Genomic DNA, 22,628 nt, shown 5'->3' on the forward strand with positions numbered 1-22,628 from the left:
TTATTACAGAATGGAATTTTAAGGAGACTATTTGAAATATCATCCTTTGTGTATTCTTCATGAGTTCTATTTTTTTTAAGTACATAGAACTTTGTGTTGCCTTTCATTTACAAAGTTCAAAACAAACCTTGAGTTTTCAGCCTCATCAAAATAAAAAAGCAAAGTCTTGAGAGAGTATACAGCCACCACTGCAGGGAATGCTCCAATAGAGAATGGTAGCTTTTTCTTCATCTTTGAAACTACATCTCCACTCTCATGATGTTAAGTACTCCATTAAAGATGCTTCTTATTCATTTGTGTATTCTATTCTGCCATCTTTCACTTTCTGCTATTTTGAGTAACTCACCTATTCATTCATTTACTCATTCATTCACTTAACTACATATTTACTGAAAGTCTACTACAAGACAAGCAATATGAAAGGTACTCAACATTCAGTGTCCATCAGATACCAGGCTCAGTTCTCCGTTTCAGAGAACTGGCTGTCTAGTGAGACAACATAAATCAAATATCATCCAGGCACTTGCAAAGTTTCACTGTGATAATTAGTGGAAGGAGAAGTTCGTGGTGCCATAAGGCTATCCTATGAGAAATTTGACCTAATCAGGAAATTTGGGGAAAGCTTCTAAAGGAAGTATCAGTTCAACGAAACCTGAAAAATGAGTAAGACCAATGAATTGGAAAACTTTCGGATAAAACAGCATCTAAAAAAACTACTTTTAACATAATTAGGGAGAAATCATGAGGGTTGTACATGTTTCTCAGGGATGCCCCTGAGAAAGCAGTTACATCAGAATTAATGGTATGTTTGCAGTTCACGACCTTACTAACTTTCTACTTTGTCTTTTGTTTTTGTGACATTCAGCTACTTGTCAATAGATGCGACTTTGCAGCAACTGGAATCACATTCCTTCTACAATTTAAGTAAAGTGACTCACATGTAAGTACAATGGAAAGTGCAGCATGAACCCAGGCCTGGCAGAAGTTAAAGACAGAATTAGAAGTCCTCTTCTTAAATTGCCATTTCTATTACTGCTATGTTGTAGATTTTATTGGCATGAATATCAGTCAGTCTAAATATTTACTGGCTACCTACTAGATTCCAGGTTCTGGGCAAGTTTCTGGAAAATTAACACTTCCCCCAATTAGGAAAGAGAAATGTAGTCTTGTGAGATTATAACAGGAGTGAAGAACTCTAGGTTTTGAGTTGGTCAGAGTGGGGTTAAAACCCTGGTTTCTTTGCCTGTCATTATCTAACCTTGATGTTCCCTGGTTGCGTAGTGGTTAGGTCTCAGCAATCTTATTATCTCACCGTGGAAAAGTCACGTAATCCTTCCTAACCTCAGTTTCCTCATTTGTAAAATAATGGGAATAAGAGTTCCAACTTAATATGCTCATTATAAATATTGAATGACACGATGCACGTAAGCATTGAGCACAGTGCCTACTGCACAAAAGGCTTTCCAGGTGGTTCAGTGCTAAGGAACCACCTGCCAGTGCAGGAGACTCAGGTTGGATCCCTGGCTCAGGAAGATCCCCTGGAGGAGGAAATGACAACCCACTCCAGTATTCTTACCTGGAAAAATCCATGGACGAGGACCCTGGCGGGCTACAGTCCATGGGGTCGCAAGAGTCAGACAGGACTGAGCGACTGAGCATGCCCACACGCTACCACACATCAATCAACACACTTCACACTGTTTTTATTTCTGTGGTGCCTTACAAGCTATAAAAAGTTTTATATAAATAATCACATTATATTCTTTTAAGCAGCCCTGTATTGTGAAATATTAACTCTTTTCTTGATGACAAACAAAAATACTTATCAACTACAGTGTTCTAGACATTATGCTGAATATTTATGGACTTTATTTAACCTTCAAAAACCCTGCGAAGTAGAGATTATAATTTGTATCATTTAATTAAGAGAAACATAAATGTAGAGGAGATAAACATGTTATCTTAGGTCACACAGTTACTAAGGAAGAGGGCCAGAATTTTCACATCGCGAGTATCTGCCTCAAATATTCTTTCCCTGAACACGACAGTGTGCTACCTTCAAGAACACTGAGGCTCAACTCCGTTCTTTTGTATGGCTGCGTAATATAGCTAGTGGGAAGCTTCCCAGGGAGCTCAGCTCGGTGCTCTGTGTGGGATGGGGAGGGTGGGAAGGAGTCCAAGAGGGAGGGGATGTATGTATACATAGCCGATCCACTGTCTTGTATAGCAGAAACTAACATGACATTGTAAAGCAGCTATATCCCAATAAATATAAATAAATAAACATACAATCTAGGGGGGAAAAAGAATACTGAAGCCCAGAAAGTTGTCTCCAGCTATATTAGGCTAGTTCAGTTCAGTTGCTCAATCATGTCCGACTCTTTGCGACCCCATGAGTCACAGCACACCAGGCCTCCCTGTATTAGATCAGCCATCAGTCTGAAAACAATTAGAGGAACCAGGAAAAAAAAAAAATCTGTTCAACGGGATTTGAATGTTATGAAGGGAGCAAGAACTTAAGGGGAGAGAAGGAGATCCCCAACACAGCGTTCGATCGTTTTCCTCTTGAAGAATTTTCTGAATTGTAAACAACAGCTGAGGGTTTAGGGAAATGACCAGAGGTTTAGGCAGTATCTTAGGGCTAGGGAAATATTAATAAATGCTTATCACAAAATAATTTTATCGAAATTAATTTACCTAATTCTTATTCCCCATTTTGCATCAGCAGAGTACAGCGTTTAAAGTATTTAACAAAATTCTGGCTTTGCCAATATATTCACATCTTGTTTTTAAACTAGTTAATTAGTTACTACTTCCCTATACTTCTCAAAGCACACGACAAAGTTGCCCTCATAGATGTCCAGGAATTATTTAATTTTAATGAATCTCTCCACACTCTGTTGACTAGAGAGAGCAAATTTAGTCAGAGAGGCTTGCCTCCAATTTTTTCCAAACCCACTGCCACTTAAAAGCAGACTACAAAAAGAAAACAAACAAACAAAAAAACCCTGACTATCAAATTTAAGTAAAAGTTGATAAGGATCTGGGATTGGCTAAGAACTAGGTTTTTGGCCAATATTCTCATTCAGTTTCTTGTTTTAAACAACACAATCTTACATACTGTTCAGTCACTAAGTCATGCCCTACTCTTTGCAACCCCATGGACTGCAGCACACCAGGCTTCCCTGTCCTTCACCATCTCCTGGAGCTTACTCAAACTCATGTCCACTGAGTCAATGATGTCATCCAACCATCTCATCCTCTGTCGTCCCCTTCTCTTCCTGCCTTCAATCTTCCCCAGCACCAGGGTCTTTTCCAATGAGTCAGTTCTTCCCATCAGGTGGCCAAAGTATTGGAGCTTCAGCATCAGTCCTTCCAATGAATACTCAGGGTTGATTTCCTTTAAGATGGACTGGTTGGATCTCCTTGCAGTCCAAGGGACTCTCATTGTATTTGAATTTATTCCGAGTCCAGCTCTGCTGAATGGAGCAGCTTCTCGTAAGTTACTTTAAGTCTCCATTCTGAGTGAGAGTCTGAAGCTTTCCTAATACCCTTTGGCCCCATCTAACTTTGCAAGTGAAAGGCCAACTCGACTTTATTGTTGCCCTCAATTCTTTCTCCACTTGGCCTGCTTTTCATTCATGGACTGGAGATGTTTAGGGTGTGGGCAAATATCTCTAAGGCTGATGATCACAGTCAAATGCTGGTAACTAATGCCTAGTGAATAATCAAGGTGGGGAGCGGGGATATGACAAAGGAAGAATATCAGTAGTTGGAAAAAGTTCCTTCATAGGAGGGTTTAAACCTTCCTTTCCCCCTTCTTTGGCTGCTCCCTCCCCAACCTGAGAACTCCTTTCTCTCACCTTGCAGATTTCCCTTGTTCTTTGGGTTTGGACTGTGTACTAAGTACCCGCCATAATGCCAGCTTCTCTGTTTTGGCTCTTAGTGAGAATTAACAAAGATTTCTCAGAAGAAGAAGAAAAACCCAGAATCTAGACATATGACTGGTTGTAGTTTCTGACTCTTGTGACCCCATGGACTGTAGCCTACCCGGCTCCCCTGTCCGGGGGATTTTCCAGGCAAGAATACTGGAGTGGGTTGCCATTTCCTTCTCCAAGGGATCTTCCTGACTCAGGGATCAAACCCACATCTCCTGGAATGACAGGCAGATTCTTTACCACTGAGCCACCAGGGAAGCCCTAGACATATGGTTAAACGAACCTAACCTAATGCTAGATTGTTAATCTGCTATCTTGTGAAAACACCACATACTGAGCATAATGTTAGACTTTTCACCTAAATCTCCATTTTATTTGAAATCCAATGAAAGAAAATTAATCCATAATGAGCATTTATATTTCTTTTAAGGTCTGGTTGATAATTTCCTATAAACATCATTTTTTTTTAAAAAAAAAAGGAAAGGAAAAAGAAAGAGCTGTATTTGGAGTTAGAATTCCTGTCTTAAGGCCCAGAGTTGCTTCTAACTGTGTGACAGAAGATCAGTCACTTAATCTTTCTAAGCGTCTCCATCATTTTTGTCTGCAAAATAAGGATGTTACCTGCTTCACTTAAATTGGTTCTTCTATTCTCTCACTGGTAGAAACTTTCTCAGTAATAAGTATACCCAATGTCTTTTTGCCTTTTAATCTTCCAACACTAGGCTTTTCTTTTCTAACTTTTTATTTTGTATTGGAGTATAGCTGATTAACAATGTTGTGATAGTTTCGGGTGAAAAGCAAGATCTCAGCCACACATACACATTTATCCATTCTCCTCCAAAGGCCCCTCCAACCCAGGCTGCCACATAACATTGAACAGAGTTCCCTGAGCTATACAATAGGCCCTTATTCCAATCAATAAGCTTCAAGATCCTCAAATATTTCCCTGACACAGCTAAATTACCCCTTTTTGTAAAAGAGCATACTTGAAGATTTAAGCAGACTATTTGGCACTATATATTTAATTTTTTTATATGGAATATATATTGCTTCGTTTTGCTCTTTTAAAATCTGGGATTTTTTTGCATGCCTTTTATTATATCTTTTCTTCATCTGAACAAGATAAAAGTGAAAGTCACAAAGTCCTAGCCTGTAAACACCTCCCAGAGATGACCACTATTAACTGTGTGCTTTGTATTTTAACAATTTTATCCATGCTTACTGTATGAGTTTGGGTAGGCTAATTACTGTAGGAAATAGACAAAGTTTAACCTGTGTAAACCCTTACAGTAACTGAGGGGTATTTCTTGCTCACAGGACCATACTGGGTGGGTGAGCAGGTGGCAGGGCGGCCCTCCTCCATGCACTCACACAGGGATCCAGGCTGTTGGTCCAGAGGCACTGACATCTTCAGCTGTTGTTCACTCACCCTGCAGGGCCATTCTATCCCAACCCACTGCGCTGCAGTTACATGGAGATTGCCTTCCTCTTGCTTTCCCCAGCTTTCTGGAAGCATATCTAGCCTCCTGCATGCTTGGGCCATAATTGCAGATTCAAATTCACCCTCACAGGCATTCTTGGAACTCACTCAAATTTGTACTCCTTTTTCACCCTTCTTCTCTTATCACACGCTTCTGGTACTTACCCTACACGTCCCTTTTTATGAAAAGGTTATACCAGCTGCATTCACTTCTGACATCTGTCTTCATTTAACTAAACTACTGACAGTCCACACCCCTTCCTTGCTTTAGCTGAGGTTTTATTTTTTTTTTTTTAGCTTTATTGAGGTATAATTGCCTTATAACATTGTGGAAGTTTAAGGTATACAATGTGTTGATTTGATATACTCACATATAGCAAAATGATTCCCACCATCGCATGAACGAACACCTCTGCCCCATTACATAATGACCATTTCGTTTTTGAGAACATTTAAGATCTCTACTAGCAACTTTCGATGATATAACACAGTATATTAGCTATAATCATCACGCTGTACACTGGATTCTCAGAGTTTGGTAGTATTATAGCTGGAAGCTTGTACACTTTAGCCAGTACCTCTCCAGTCCCCTGCCCACAGCCCCATCGCAGCCCCTCTCCGAGTTTGGCAGTTTTTAGATTTCACATATAAATGATTTCATACAATGTCTATCTTTCCCTCAGCAGAAAAATTTAAAGTCATTTGTGAGGAAGTGTTAACTTACCTCAGAAAGCGGCTTCTTTTGCCTGGTGTTTTCTTTTCATATCTCTTGCCCATCTTTCCTTTTTTATTCCACTCTTACTGAAAAGCGCATCTCCTCTTTTGCGTCTTCCCCTCTCCCCACCTCTTTCTTCTCTTGCAGCCGCCATGTTGGTTCCAGCCTCATTTAATCAGCTGTAGCCAACAGCGGTGTTTATTTTCCCTTAATTCTCTCTCCGCTTCTAAAGTGGATTCAGCTGGGCTATACTCTTTCGCTGTGACATTCTCTTGGGATACTCACTTAAGTTCGCTTGTTCAACAACAGTCACTCATGCAGCAGTTTTCCAGAGCAAACCACACTTGGAGAGTTTTCCAACTCTTCTAACTAGTTTGCAGTTGACTGACAGCAGTTCAACCCCTCCCCCCAAATGGAAAGCTCTGGCAAGGAGTTTATTGCTCCCCACGAAGAGCACCTTGACTCAGCAGAGGCTGATGGTCTTTGAGGCACATCGGAGCCAGGAGCCTGTGTACATGGGCAGCCCGCAGTCCGTTTACCCAGCATAGAGGGAGTATCGGGGACACAGGACGCTTAGTTTCAAGTCAGAACAAAATGTAAACAGTCTGGTTTAAAGTGGGTCTTTCCCTGCAGGGTCTTGGTTGCCTAAAGATCATGACATGATAATTTAGGATTAGTAGACACAATGGGAAGATGATGAGGCGATGGTGTCTAAGAGTCTTGGGATATAAACTGTTGAAGTGTTGATGGGTCTTTCAAGAAGTTCCCTCAATGAACAATAACTTATTTTCCTGGACAAAATGATGTTAATGAAGAAACGAGACCGGTAAGGTCACACCGACAATAAACAGTAAACTGAGCTGGGAGATGGTTTCTGTTCTTGGAGTTAATGCCACTCTCTCTTTTCCAAGAGTCTGTTTCATGTTTGCTGTACTTCGTCAAATGTCAAACCTTGTGGGTTTTTTGCTGGTTTGTTTGTTTTAATTTTTACAAATATTGCAGCACCCCCAACCTGAGGTCTCCAATGTCTGCTCCAGCTTTCAGTTTGCTCAGGTGAAACAGAGTAACAAAACTAGAGCCTTTACCGTACACACATGAAACCTCATATAGACATTACTTAATCTTCACAACAGTCTTATGAAAGAGGCACTAATATTGTCCCTGTTTTACAAATTAGGAAATTATGGCTCAGAGAGGTCAAGGAACTTGCCCAAGGTCACACAGCTAGAAGTGGCAGGGCCAAGATTTGACCTTCAGTTCAGTTCAGTTCAGTCACTCAGTCATGTCCGACTCTTTGCGACCCCATGAATCGCAGCACACCAGGCCACCCTGTCCATCACCAACTCCCGGAGTTCACTCAAACATCTATCAAGTCAGTGATGCCATCCAGTCATGTCATCCTCTGTCGTCCCCTTCTCCTCCTGCCCCCAATCCCTCCCAGCATCAGAGTCTTTTCCAATGACTCAACTCTTCCCATGAGGTGGCCAAAGTACTGGAGTTTCAGCTTTCGCATCAGTCCTTCCAGTGAACACCCAGGACTGATCTCCTTCAGAATGGACTGGTTGGATCTCCTTGCAGTCCAAGGGACTCTCAAGAGTCTTCTCCAACACCACAGTTCAAAAGCATCACTTCTTAAGCGCTTAGCTTTCTTCACAGTCCAACTCTCACATCCATACATGACCACTGGAAAAACCATAGCCTTGACTAGACAGACTTTTGTTGGCAAAGTAATGTCTCTGCTTTTGAAGATGCTATCTAGGTTGGTCATAACTTTTCTTCCAAGGAGTAAGCATCTTTTAATTTCATGGCTGCAGTCACCATCTGCAGTGATTTTGGAGCTCAAAAAAATAAAGTCTGACACTGTGTCCACTGTTTCTCCATCTATTTCCCATGAAGTGATGGGACCAGATGCCATGACCTTTGTTTTCTGAATGTTGAGCTTTAAGCCAACTTTTTCACTCTCCTCTTTCACTTTCATCAAGAGGCTTTTGAGTTCCTCTTCACTTTCTGCCCTAAGGGTGCTGTCATCTGCATATCTGAGGTTATTGATATTTCTTCCAGCAATCTTGATACCAGCTTGTGTTTCCTCCAGCCCAGTGTGTCTCATGATGTACTCTGCATAGACGTTAAATAAGCAGGGTGACAATATACAGCCTTGACGTACTCCTTTTCCTATTTGGAACCAGTCTGTTGTTCCATGACCAGTTCTAACTGTTGCTTCCTGACCTGCATATAGGTTTCTCAAGAGGCAGGTCAGGTGGTCTGTATTCCCATCTCTTTCAGAATTTTCCACAGTTTCTTGTGATCCACACAGTCAAAGGCTTTGGCATAGTCAATAAAGCAGAAATAGATGTTTTTCTGGAACTTTCTTGATTTTTCCTTGCTGCTGCTGCTGCTAAGTCGCTTCAGTCGTGTCCGACTCTGTGTGACCCCATAGATGGCAGCCCACCAGGCTCCCCTGTCCCTGGGATTCTCCAGGCAAGAACACTGGAGTGGGTTGCCATTTCCTTCTCTAATGCATGAAAGTGAAAAGTGAAAGTAAAGTTGCTCAGTCGTGTCTGACTCTTAGTGACTCCATGGACTGCAGCCTACCAGGCTCTTCTGTCCATGGGATTTTCCAGGCAAGAGTATTGGAGTGGGGTGCCATTGCCATCTCCTTGGGTCCATCCAATTATTCAGTAATAAAATAAAAAGGTAATAAAAAGGTGCAAATTACTCATATAGGCTACAACACGGATGAGCCTCACAGACACTATGCTAAATGAAAGAAACCAGACACAGAAGACTACGTATTTATGATTCCATTTATATGAAATGTCCAGGTAAGGCAACTTTAGAAGTAGAGAGGAGATCAGTGCTTTCTAGACAGAGGGCAGGGAGTGGGAATTGACTGCAAGTATGCATATGATTACTTTTATCATTGATAGAAATGTTCTAAAACTGAATTGTGATGATGAATGCACAATTCTACAAGGTTACTAAAAATCACCTAATTGTATCAAATTGCAATGCATAAAATTATGGAAACTTTCCTTCAACAAAACTATTTTTTAAAAATCCCAGAGGCCAGATTCTGTCTTCTAGCTGTTACCAGCAACCATTAGATGCAGGTTCCTTTTAGGAATCAAGCCTCAGGTGCCATTCAGAAGGGGTCAGACTATAGGCCTCACTAAGTTTTCTTACATTCTTCATGTAAGCCTGGGGAGGGCCTTTAAACTCTTAACCAATTTACACATGTTGAATACATTTACTTCTATTAATACCAATGAGAACCTACTTCTAACAGGCACTGATTTCACTGATGCTAGCTGTGCGTTTCGATAGCATGTATATAAACCTAAATAGATGAGTTATAGACCTATATGATATTATCACATGTGCTGAAGCATTTTAAATAACTGTATAGGAAAATAGCTCCTCTGATGGCTCAGTGGGTAAAGAATCCACCTGCAATGCAGAAGACACAGGAGTCTCAGGTTTGATCCCAGGATTGTGAAGATCCCCTGGAGAAGGAAACAGCATCCCACTCCAGTGTTCTTGCCTGGAAAATCCCATGGACAGAGGAGCCTGGCAGGCTCCAGGCCACGGGATCACAAAAGTGTCAGACACGCCTGAGCGAACAAGCACACGGGAAGATAAGGGCCTCCCTGGTGGCTCAGTGGTAAAGAATCCAGCTGCCAATACCGGAGATGCGGGATGGATCCCTCAGTCAGGAGGCTCTCCTGAAGAAGGAAACGGCAACCCACTCCAGTATTCTTGCCCGGAAAATCCCATGGATGGAGGAGCCTGGCGTGCCAAAATCCATGGGGTCGCAAAGAATTGGACACAACTTACTGATTAAACAACAACAACAATAGGAAGATAACCCAGGTGAACTATGAATACTCGTTACCTCTACTGCCTCTGAAATAGCAATGGACATAGGAACCTCACCAACCTTATTCCCGTGCTGTTATCCATTACATAATCCACGCAATCCCCTGCTCCCCATGGCCAGGTTACTTCTTATTATCAACAGTAAAGATATCTGCCCTCAACAGACCACTGGAGAGATTTTTACACCTAAAAGGAAAAAAAGTCTCTGAGGCTACGGATAAGAGAAAGGTTCCCCCCCTCCCAAATTTAGATAGACTGAAGTTAAGCTAATGATGGAAGAGGGCTGAACAGCTGTTGTGTCCCTGAGAGAAGCAAAAAGTAGCTTTCTGTTGGTGGGACTGGTTCCTGGCAGAAAAAGTCCCTGGGCACCAAGGAAATACGTATTTGTCTCATGAACCTTTGTTAAACCTGATTAAGACTGTTTTATCTTTCATAGGAACAGAAATGACTATATTATAGTGACTATGTTTCTTTTAACTTTTACAGAGAGATTCGGAATACCAGAAGTTTAACTTATATAGACTCTGGCGCCCTAAAAGAGCTCCCCCTTCTAAAGTTCCTGTAAGTATTAACTCCTATCCCATCCTGCCTCCTTTTAAAAAGGAGAATTCTAATGTAGGAATATTCCCGGGATAATGTGGACCTGGGTCTTTTTAGCGGTGAGTGGTTGGGTGGCCTGGGACATACCACATCCTGTGACTTACTCCCCACCTTTTCCCTTCAGGCAAGGTGTCAGGTGAAGTGAGTCACATTTTTAAAACCTAATCAAGGGACTTCCCTGGTGGTCCAGTGGTTGAGAGTCCACCTGCCAATGCGGGGGACGTGGGTTCAATCCCTAGTCCGGGAAGATTCCACCCGTTGCAAGGCAACTAAGCCTGTGCTCCCCAAGAGAAGCCCCCGCAATGAGAGGCCCCACTCGCCGCAAGTCGAGGAAGCCCGCACTCTGCAGCAAAGACCCAGTGCAGCCAAATAAAACTATTCACAAGTCGGCACCTAGTGCTGGGACCAAAGTCCGCCCCAGGAGACATGAGAGAGAAAACGCCATCATGAATGCACGGTCTTGAAATGAATATACCCTCTAAGAGCCCACCAGTCAATTTTGCTAGGGAACAGGTATCGCAATATTAGAGTGGCTGTTACACTAGAACGAACCAAAAAAGGTGACACTTAATCTCTTAGAGGTTGGGAGGGGCCCTCAACAGAGAGGGACAGCACTTTCTGCTTGGGTGACACCGTGCAAGCTGACTGCAGTCTCAGTGAGAGCGGGGACCACACGTTTCCGTCCTCTGTTGTACTTCACTGCCTGTCTGCTCAACCAAGCATGCTCAGGGCGTGTGTGCACACGCGCAGGTCCTCTGGGCACCCTCCCTTCTTGCCTCCTTTTCTGCTCACATGGGCTGTGAAAGAGTAGGACGCGAAAACATTACGAAGGAAAAAAAAAAGTTAACCTTCATCCCAATACCCAGAAATAATCACTATTCACATATTAGTTCATTGCCATCTAGGGACTTTAAATAAAAGTATATATCCAAATATATTTCATGCAATAAGTCTTCAAGGATGAGTAGAGGTTACCCAGGAGGGAGAGAAGAGAAATACAGGTGGGTGAAATAGCACGATAAAGACACGTAAGTGTGGAACCGTGTGGCTTATTTGGGGAAGGGAAAATAGTTCAGTGTTGAAGAGGTAGGGGTGGGAGACGCCAGGGGAACAGAAGAGGACACGGATGGATATGTGGCTGACGGGGTATCTGGGAAGTAATAAAAATTTGCTGAGCCACAAGGGAAGCCCAATAAAAACTTACAGCACAAGGTAATTGCTCCTGTGTGGACTCCGAGCTTCAATCCTTTAGTAACTCTTTCATTAGTAGACATCAGGTTCCCGAGTCTGTGCAAGGCTTGGTGGGGAACATGTTGGATAATAAAATGTTGTCCTTGCCTTCAAAGAAGCTTACCATTTTTTAAAGGAAGATTCATATATGGAATTGAAAAGTTCCTCTCCTAGGAGAATAGTGGGAAGTGACAAATGAGAGGTACATACCTTTATCTGGGGGTGCAGGTAATTACAGGAGGCATCAAAAAGGAGATGGGCTCATTGGGGTTTTGAAGTATGAACAGACCTTGGTCCAAGTCCCTAAGATGGCATTTCCAGCCCTTTCCAATACGGTCCCCACTTAACTCTCAGGCTCTTGCCCCCTGCTCTTCCATATGAACCGCTGTTGCAATTGAATGAGTTTATTTACCGTTCTTCAAATATCCCTTATGGAATGTTACTTCTCTCCTTGGTTATTTGGAGCTTCCCATTTGCTTTTTTGAGACCTCAGGCTCCTGCTTGCTCTTCAAATCATGTGCCTTCCCCTCTAGGAATCAGGTCAGAATTTGCCTTAGAAGGGGCACCATAGAGATTAGAGTTTTCTCTGCTGGAGACTTTCTATAAAGGTTTGCTGGCAGTGACGAGTTCTTAGCACGGCATGCCAAGGCTCTCAAACAAAGCGCAACTCTACTGCCTGTGTTCTGGGGGGTACAACAGTGTTAGACCAACTAAGCCTGGGAGGCATCTGGAGCCTGAGCTTTTATATTCATGCTGTTTTATGCACATTTTTATCTTGACATTTTGCCCTGATGATACAAGCTTTGGAGAGTGAAGACATTGTCTTTGACTGATGTCCTTCTTTGTCTGAACATTTTTTATGGTACTGCTGCCGTGGTATTCTCAAGAGGCTGCCAAGGGAGTGTCATTCTTGGTAAAATAACCAACACAATATAAGGTAGAGTTTGCAAAAGGGAGCCTGGCTTGGAGTTGGTAATTAGATTGTCTTCCTGTTGCATCCTTCCCTTATTCCACCCTCCCTTCCCCCGACACATGCATCATATCCTCCAGTTAAAACAAGGGAATCACACACACACACACACACACACACACACACACACACAAAGAAACCTGAATTCCTGTTTCTAGGAATCCCACGTGGCTCAAACAATCCCCAGATTTTCCTAAATTAGAACAGATGTATTGACGCTGGTGGACTGGGTAAATTCTCGTACTTTGAGGAGCATCGTCCCATCCAAGGGCTGGAACTTGCCATGGTTTCTCAGATAATTGACAAAAGAGCTAGGATTTGATCCTAGTCTGACGTCAGAACACGTTCAGCTGTTACATTATTCTACTTCCTACGTGCTGGTCTCTTACCTTGATTCTATTCTTTTTTTCTTCTTTCCCATGTACTGTAGTGGCATTTTCAACACTGGACTTAGAGTATTCCCCGACCTGACCAAAATCTATTCCACTGACGTATTCTTCATACTGTAAGTGTGCCCACAGGCAACATTCGGCAGTATTTTACTTGTCGCCAACAAGAATTAGGGTGCAGCCACAGATGTTGGTTGGAACCAAGGGAAGCAGTTTTTTCGAGGAGGAAGCAGTGGTCATCTGTGACAATCGCCCTGATGAATGAAGTCAGGCGAGGACTGAGAAATGCCTGTTGGGTTTGGTAATACGGGGCACTGTGATTCTGAAAAGTGGGACTCTCTGGGTGGAGAAGTCTGTTTGGAGTGAGCTCAAGAGAGATTCGGAAGGGGGAATTAGAGATGGTGAACTCTTTCAGGAAGTTTCACTATTAAAAAGAAGCAGAAAAATGTCTCAGTAGTTGGAGCACATGGAATAAGGAGAAATGGGTCTCTTTTTTTTTTTTTTTCTAAATGGGAGAAACTGTGGCATGAGTGTTTGCTGATGGGAGTGACTGAATAGAAGGAAATTTGATGATATTGAGGATACTTTATTTTTCACATAGCTTTTCAAACACTTTCCCATGTGTTATCACGTTTGCTCCTCTTAACCACCTTACAAGGTATAAAAGGAAGTTATAGTTGTTACCCTACACAAACGAGGAAGCTGAGGAATAGAAAACCTAAGGGATTTGGTCTGAGGAGGGTCCCAGGAGCAGTCATGAGTGGTCTCCAACCACTTCCTGGGACTTCTGTTTGGGGACAAGTGCTCTTTTCCAAAACCCGTGACATAGTCAAGTGTCTTACTAGTTGTACAGGCATGAAAGGACATATGCAGAGAGAGAGTTACAGGTTGAGTTTGAACTGTGGCATCAGCAAAATATATCAAGAAAATGATAGGATCCAAACTCTTGGGATTTTGCTAGGAAAAAAAAAAAAAAAAAAAGCCCATGCTCCTTTGCTGCAGAAGAGCTCTGTTCAAAGTATATCCCATCTTCCAGCAACTAGAACACAGAAAGTTCTCCAGGAGCATCTGCCTGGCAGCGTTTTTCAAGTGAGTGACACGTTAATAATAATCATGAAATGAAACCCATCGATCCCATTCTACCGACCCTTTTCGGGGGTTCTACACACTGAGGAAACGAGTTGCTCTGGATACAGTATTTGTCACATGAGTCCTCCCTTTGCACATGAGGACTTTCAGGAACCTCAGCCCACACTCAGAGCTCACTAGCTCACTGCACAGGTGGGGCTCTGAGTGCATGTCCACCTAGGTCAGCTCTCACCACCTCACTGGACCTCCGAGCCACCAGCAGCTAAGAAGAGTCAACAACACCTAAAAAGAAATAAGATAAAATGGAATCATGTCAGGTTATATATTTAGGTGCATATATACAGCAAGAACCCAGCTCCAGAGGTATTTTTTTTCCATCAAGTGTTTTTGTTCCTCTCTTGCAGTGAAATTACAGACAATCCTTACATGACTTCAGTCCCTGCGAATGCTTTTCAGGGCCTGAGCAACGAAACCTTGACACTGTGAGTATGGCCAGTTCCACTCCTCCAACTCTGGAATTTTTATCTGGGTCACTGTCATATTCCCGCAGGCCATCCAAGAACCACACTGCCATACAGTATGTTGCTCTTTGGTCTGCCAAGGGCTACACACAGTTAAGTAAGAGTGGCACCTTATGGCACGGTGCTCTGCAGCTGACAGAGTGGTTTAGGCAGCAAGACAAAGGGTAGTCTCTTACAGAAGTGGCCCGCACACTCTATCTGTGAATGGCCATTCAGGTTTTCCAGACCACATGGCCTTGGTGGCAACAGTTCAACGCTGCCATTGTAAGGCAAAAGCAGCCATCCACAATACATAGACTAATGAGCACAGCAGCTATGTTCCAAAGACATTTTATTGACAAAAGCAGGCAGTGGGCCAGATTTAGCCTGCAGGCCTTAAAATACAATATCATGTATCCATTATCTCAATTGAACAAAGGAAGAATCGGATTACAGCAAATTTAAGTGACTGTCCCAAGGTCCCTGAGCTAGAAAACAGCGCTCCTAATAAGGGCTTTTAATGCTTTGCACTCATACTTCAGCTGTGTCATCACTAACTATTACTAAGCTCCTATGATGGGATATTGGATAGAAAACATAGTCCTTCTCTATATCATCATTTTTTCCAGAGTTTGAATGGGTTCTGCTCTTGAGTTGTTCAAAACGAAATGCTTTATTGGGGAAATTTGCAAAATGTTCTCAGGAAGGAGATCTCATAGGGGTATAAAAGATAAGTTAATTTCCCAGGCCATAAAGAATTCCCTTCTTTGGTCAAATTAACCACAAAGTAACGTTGGGGCTTCATCAAATAATCCCCACCTGACTGGTCTCAGTACCACTGTTCACGTTCAGGCTCGGTGGGTGTTTGGCATGGATTGTTATCCAGCTTCCTTTCTTGGGTCACACTGCATCTTCTTCATCAATGTATCCAAACCTGATCGAACTATCCTCCAGCAAGATTGATCCAAGACTCCACACAACTCTTTGAAGGGCTGTTTCGAAGCAGTCTCGGGCCAGCAGTCTTGACCCTGTGAAGCAATCTCAACCTCTGGAACTCTACTCAGAGTGGAGCGTTTCAGTTCGTCCTTCTCCAAACAGGAGGAGAGCTTTCTTAAAGAAACAAGAGGCTCCTTAGCCACCCTTTCATTTGACCACACAGCAAAGACTGGGGTTTAGTCTGCTTGGCTCCAAACCTCAAGGCCATTTGCATCTCCTGTAAAAGCTTCCCCTGTGCCATTGGCCACGCATCATACATAAACACCAGTCTCAGTTTCCTTATAGAACGTTACCTCCACCTTTCGGCGTTTTTCTCTAAGGACTCATATCACAAGCAGCCCTCTCCATTGGAGCCTGGTCTTTCTCTCACACCCAGCGTGGGGCCTGATAGGCATTTGATAAACCTCTGAATGAGGGAACCTCAACTTTCCTGAAATCTAGAAGTGGGGATGCCACGGCTGGTCTACTACCTTTTCAGATGACTATTTCTACATTTCTGCAAAAGCCCTTGCTTCTTTGAAGCTCATGCTCAAAAAACTGTAAACACGAAAGGGTATGTGTCCAACAGCAAAATTTGTACCCATCTTCCTGGTAGGATAGAGTTTCAGTGAAAATTTGCACCTTTGGTTCCTTCTTTACTATGTTTTCTTCCTTCACTAATTTCCCTTTTTGAGACTTACATGTCCAGTAAGATTGTTATTTAATCTTCTGAAATGTAACTCCAACAAAGAACATTTTTATTGTCTAGGTCTCTCAACCAATTCTGGATAAACAGAAATGCCAAAATTAGGAGTTCTCACATCTTCATTCAAGAACTCTAGTTCAGGAAAAATTAACTTATGATTAAAAATTACTTACGTTTCCCAGCTCGGTGCTGAGCGTCCCTGTGAGTTGCAGTCCTTACCCAGGACACCTTCGAGCTAGAATTAAACTCACTATGTAACTGTTTCAAACAAAACAGACCAACAAACAGGATAAGTTCTCCACAACTACCTAAGGTAAATCCAAATTCTCAGGTCTCGGAAGACCTTTTAACACAGTCTTCTTGTAAGCATCCACACCTCACTGTGTTAAATGTCTGGCTACCCTGTGCTCCCAGCAACCTCTTGATGAGGTATCAATTGATCATACTTTGACAGACAAGGAAAACTGAGGATAATTGAGGTTGAGAAGTTCTCAGGATCACCTACTGTGAAATGACAGACCCAGGTCTCATTCTAGATTTGCAGTCTCCTGCGTGCTTCTTGTTGTGTTTCCAGAGTTCACAGGAGGCAGACTACAGTTGTTTCCAGACTTCCCCTAAATCGCCACTAGCTGTGCCTGACTGTGGTCCTAACAGCCTTCTCTCATCTCCAGCCGATAGCTCCCAGGAAGCCCCTGCTGCAGCCCTGTGCAGACCAGACCTCCCATGGCTTTGTGCCCTTTTGGTGGGTGGGAAGAACTGCTTTTGAATTCAGAAATCCTGATTCTGGACAGCTGTGCATCAGTGCGGCTTTAGTAGATCACCTCCACCTCTCAACCTGACTAGGAAATGCAGGCAACAATGCTTCGGTCCAGCCCTCGGAATCCCTGTATAAATTAATTACAGCAACACAGTAGCAAGTTAAAAATATTAAAATTTCCCCAAAGCCCAAGGTCTATCTACTTTCTTAGATTTGTTTTTAAAGGGCAGTTTAATTCAGTTCTCAACCATTTAATTAAGCATTTAATCTGTGGTAAGCCCTGAGGATTAAAACCATGAACATAAATGTGAAATAACATTTTAAAATATAAAACCTATGCATTCAGACGAATGATGTCTTTTAAAGTGCTCTTCTTAAAAAATGGCACTTATTTCTCCATCTTTGACGTTGGGTTAACTCCTAAAACTATTTTTTGAGGATATGTAGAATGTTTTTTAAGAAGTCTTTAATGATTGCAAATCTTTGTTCATCAAAGTGAGTCTGCTTCTGAGAAATAGGAGCCAAGTCTGGAGGATGAGGACTCAAACTAGAAAATATTATTCCATGTCCCAGTAAAGACATATGGGGAAGTTTTCTTGTAGGGCTCATAGATGGGATCTGAGAAACGTCATGCACATTTCTGGCACTGAAAAAATGAAGCCTGACCCAAGGGCCAGCACTGCCTCTCACAGGTCACTGATTTCTTCTCTCTCTGTTGATTATAGGAAGCTATACAACAATGGCTTTACTTCAATCCAAGGACATGCTTTCAATGGGACAAAGCTGGATGCTGTGTAAGTCAAGGATTGCCATGCAAACCACTATCTTTCTCCTACACCTTCAGCAGCCCCAAGAAGGACCATTCAGTGGGTCAGAATTTTGCTAGAGATGGGTTCCCCCAGAGCATTCCTCAACCCCAGGGTTAGTTAGAGCAGGACTTGGGGATGATGTTTAGAAACTCTGCAAGAGCCAGCTTTTAGCGAACACTTACACTGACTCCAATTCTAAATCCCAAAGCCTTTATCTTTAATAAAACGGAGAACCATAGTGTCACCTTCAATTACCTAGTAGGATTGTGTATGTGTTTGTGTGTAAATATTCATCTACTAGGTTTCGAGGCCATCCTAGCACAGGTTTGAGAAGAATTTTCAGACAGAGCGTTTCAGAAGGGAGTGAGTTTATTAAGAAGAGCAAAGATAAAGTGGGCACTGTGAGCACAGTGAGCTAACCTTTGACAGACCAGGGAAAGCTGACAGTTTTCGTGGGTTAGTAGCCAGTTTTTATAGCCTCAAGACAAAATTCCTGCTGGAAGGTTGGTGTTAGGTGATTGGTTAGGCTATAGGGTGCCTGCTGGAGTGGGCATCTTTGCCTAATTGGGAGTCAGGGAGCTTGTTAGTGATGATCACGGGGCTTTGGGCAAGGTTACAAAGGGGCTTGTCAGCTTCAGAGATGTCCTTGGTTCTGGGCTCCACTTCTGTGGTGTTGGTGCAAAGCTTGGCACCTGCGGCCTCGAGGGCAGGACTCCAGACTAGGTCCATGAAGTAAACGAGGGTCTTAATTAAGTCCAAAGCTATTCACACCAAGAGGGTTTTCACTTAGTTTTTTTCTGACGTTTTCAGGAAAGATGTCAGTTTATATTTGATTCATTCAGAAAGAGCTGAAAAGCCATATCCCAATTTTGCCTTCACTGCAAATGAACTATGCCTAGAATAGGATGTAAGCAAAAAAGATAGTCTATCAGGTCTCTGTGGTCCCCGGCATCTGTGCCAGGGCATGCTTTGTGTCCAAGACCTGGTAGACTGCTTCAGCCATGCTGGTGTGTGATTTAACCCCATAGCTAGTAAATGACAATTAGCTTTTGTAGAGTCTGCTTTCTACAGTATGATGGGCTAAGTAATTTGTAGGGCACTGCTACTATGAAACAACTAGATCACACGTTTAAAAGTTTTATATTTTATGCCATAGCTCCAAAGAGAGGGAAATGAAACAAAGTAATGAAGCAGTAGCTAAAACCACAGTGGTGGGTAGATAGAGAAAGTGCAGTTCCCTTGGACAGCTGCCGGCATCCACAGTTCCCTTGGACAGCTGCCGGCATCCATGGTGCCAGGAGACGAGATTTCAGTCAGGCGAAGTGAGGCAAACCTGAGACCCCTGGGTTAATTCAGGGAACCTGGATGAGAGCCAGAGTGGGACCACGCTAGTAGAACCTCTGGGCTCCTGGTGGAAACAAATGCAAACCTCTGCAGAGGAGAGAACCTCAAGGCAGGCTCCCAGGTGTTTGATTTGTTTTATAACAGTTTATTGAGTATTTTTAAACAATTGTATTTTTTTCAACTTCAGATGTTCTGTTTGCTTTTTTAAAAATTTGCCAGTTCATTTTTGTAATTTCATCTTTTCTGCCTCCTTCCCCCTTAAACACTTCATGCATAATTGTTTTATTCTGGAAAATGATTACTGCAAAATCTGAAGACCTCTGTTTCTAGATCTCTTATGCTGTATGATGCTTCTCAAACTTTACTGAGCATTTAGAGCATTGGGGGTGGGAGGGTCTTCTTAAAATGCAGAATCTGATTTACGTAGATCTGGAGTGAGCTCCAGGATTCTGCATTTCTAACAAGCTTCCAGGTAATATGATGCTGCTAGTCCATTGACCACACTTGAACAGGTGGCAAAAATAACCTGTACAATATATATTAATAAGTTCAAAGTCTTTATATCTTGGTGTTACTCCCTGAGTTCTATTTGAAGTGGGGTCTCACTCTTTACCAGGTTTTTGGATTTCTTAGTAGTTTTTATCAAGTGAAGATCCGAGTACCTTTCTCTAGACTGTCTAGTTGTGGGCTCATTCAGGTTGATGTTAGTCACTTGTTTAAATATATAATTACAGGGACTTCCCTGGTGGTCCAGTGGTTAAGACTCCACCCTTCCACTGCAGGCAGAGTGAGTTCAATCCCTGGTTGGGGAACTAAGATCCCACATGCTCTGTGGTGTGGCCAAAATAACCCCCAAAAAAACCCAAAACATAATTACAGGGTAAGTCTGAAAAGACTCAAAGGAGTAATGTGAATATTTATACATCAAAGTTATTTATAGTATTGGAGAGACCCTACTTCTATCTTAACTTTATGTACACATCTCACACAATTCTTCATTTATTTTTATACACATTTATTGAACACCTTTTACAACCCTGTGTGTGTGTTAAGTTGCTTCAGTCATGTCTGACTCTTAGCGAGTCTATGGACTGTAGCCCTCCAGGCTCCTCTGCTCTTGGGATTCTCCAGGCAAGAATACTGGGGTGGGTTGCTATGCCCTCCTCCAAGGCATCTTCCAAACCCAGGGATCAAACCCACATATCCTGTGGCTCCTACACTGCAGGCAGATTCTTTACTGCTGAGCCACCGGGGAAAGCCCTCAACAATCCTGGAACTGTGCGATACCAAGATGAACAAGACCAATGTACTCCCTGCCCACACCAAACACACATTCCAGTGGCCTCAACTTGAGGGCAGCAATATCAAGGGTCAGAGTATACTGGGGAGAAATGTACCCAATCCAAAATATGCATTTCAGATTGAAAATAACATTAACAATCCTTGCTTGGAGACCGAAGCATGATTTTCTGTAGTTATCACATTAAAAAATTATTAGCATTCGATTTTAATATTGCATGAGTTTAACCAAATATTTTTCCTCTTTATACCTAGAAAGCCATGACCGTTAGGGCAATAATCTTCCCAATTCAAATTTTCTATGAATGAAGTGGGGAATTGGGACTTCTCAAAATAATTAAGTCAGTTTGTAGATACTTATGGTATAGAGATTTCAGAAGACTGTCACACCATTAGGGACATCAGGGTCATCACAATGTTAGCATTAAGGCAACAGAGAACCACATTAGCAAATGCTCAAAAGGGACAGTGAAGAACCTCTCAGTTAGGGAGATGAGAGCTAGTCACATGGCTCTGAATTATCCACCATATCCAGCTGAACCCAGATTTGCCAGAATCCAAATTACTTTTCCAGAATTCTGGATAAGAAGGACAAGAAACCAACCTTGAATATATAATAATTCATTTCTAAAACTTTTGTTTTTCCATACGCAAATGATTGTAATCCCCAAAATGAGGATCTGTGGATTTCCCTGGTGGCCCAGATGGTTGAGAAATGTCTGTCTACAATTCGGGAGACCCGGGTTCAATCCCTGGATCAGGAAGATCCCCTGGAGAAGGAAATAGCAACCCACTCTGGTATTACTGCCTGGAAAATCCCATGGACGGAGGAGCCTGGCAGGCTACACTCCATGGGGTCACAAAGAGTCGGACATGACTGAGCGACTTCACTTTCTATGAGGATCCATGCTCTCAATTATTTGCTTCCTCATCTTACCATGTTTAGTCATTGGACGATATCACCCTCAATCACTCTCAGGTATCTGACAAGAGATTTGGTATAAAATTCAGACTTTTAGGTTCTGTAGAGCAAGGTTCTCAGTACCGGCTACCAATTTGAATCACCTGAAGAGATTTGGAAGCACTGATACCTAGATTTTACCACCAGATATTCTGGTTTAGTTGGTCTAAGTGTAGCCAGAGCATGGGAATTTAGAAGTCCCCTCAGGTGAGTCCAGCCTTTGCTCTATGCAAAGGTCAAGAACCGTAGCTGGACTTCTCTGGTGGTTCAGTGGTTAAGAATCTACCTGCCAGTACAGGGAACTCAGGCTCAATCCCAGGTCCAGGAAGATCCTAAATGCCTCTACAGAGCAACTAAGCCCTGTGCCGTGACAACTGAGCCCCCAGCCCCCTACAGCCCATGCTTCACAACAAGAGAAGCCACCACAAAGAGAAGCCCAAACATCCCAAGTAGAGAGTAGACCCCGCTCGCTGCAACTAGAGAAAGCCCACACACAGCAATGCAGACCCAGTGCAGCCAAAAATATAAATAAACACACGACTTTTTTTTTTTTTAATGTGGCTTTTTACATTTGACAGAGCTATCTAGTTGCCAGGCCAGAGCCAGGACCTGGAACCCCTAGTTCAAGATTCCTTCCCCTGTGCTCTGCTGGGATTCACTGCTGCTGACTTACCAGCCCCCTCTAAGGCTTGCACACCCGATTCCTCTAGCTGCTGCTACTTGCTTCATAGCCCATGATATTATGTATCCTTCTTAGTCTTTTAAAGACGTGAAACAGAAACTAAAAGATCCTGCAGATCTGTAGATCTTATAGAGGACTGGACTCATGCTGGAGAAAGGAGATCACTCAAGACTTAAGATACAACCAGTGGAAGTTTCACAGAACAGTTACACCAAGCACCAGTGTTATTTGTCAGTGAGAGTCTGGCTTTACCAATGCAGCAAGGTTACCCACTCAACCAACTTCCAGATGAGGTTTGAGTGAGGGAC

The 22,628-nt window shown here is 42.7% G+C and overlaps 1 protein-coding gene across 1 annotated transcript in view; it reads left to right on the plus strand.

Annotated features, from left to right (window-relative positions):
- The window catches only part of TSHR (thyroid stimulating hormone receptor), a 171,503-nt gene that overhangs the window by 100,776 nt on the left and 48,099 nt on the right, over positions 1 to 22,628 (plus strand). Inside the window, 5 exon segments of the mRNA NM_001009410.1 lie at positions 866 to 940; positions 10,496 to 10,570; positions 13,240 to 13,314; positions 14,692 to 14,769; positions 17,951 to 18,019. Coding sequence (NP_001009410.1) covers positions 866 to 940; positions 10,496 to 10,570; positions 13,240 to 13,314; positions 14,692 to 14,769; positions 17,951 to 18,019 — 372 coding nt within the window.

This window comes from Ovis aries, chromosome 7 (assembly GCF_016772045.2).
Source record: "Ovis aries strain OAR_USU_Benz2616 breed Rambouillet chromosome 7, ARS-UI_Ramb_v3.0, whole genome shotgun sequence".
Lineage (NCBI taxonomy): Eukaryota > Metazoa > Chordata > Mammalia > Artiodactyla > Bovidae > Ovis > Ovis aries.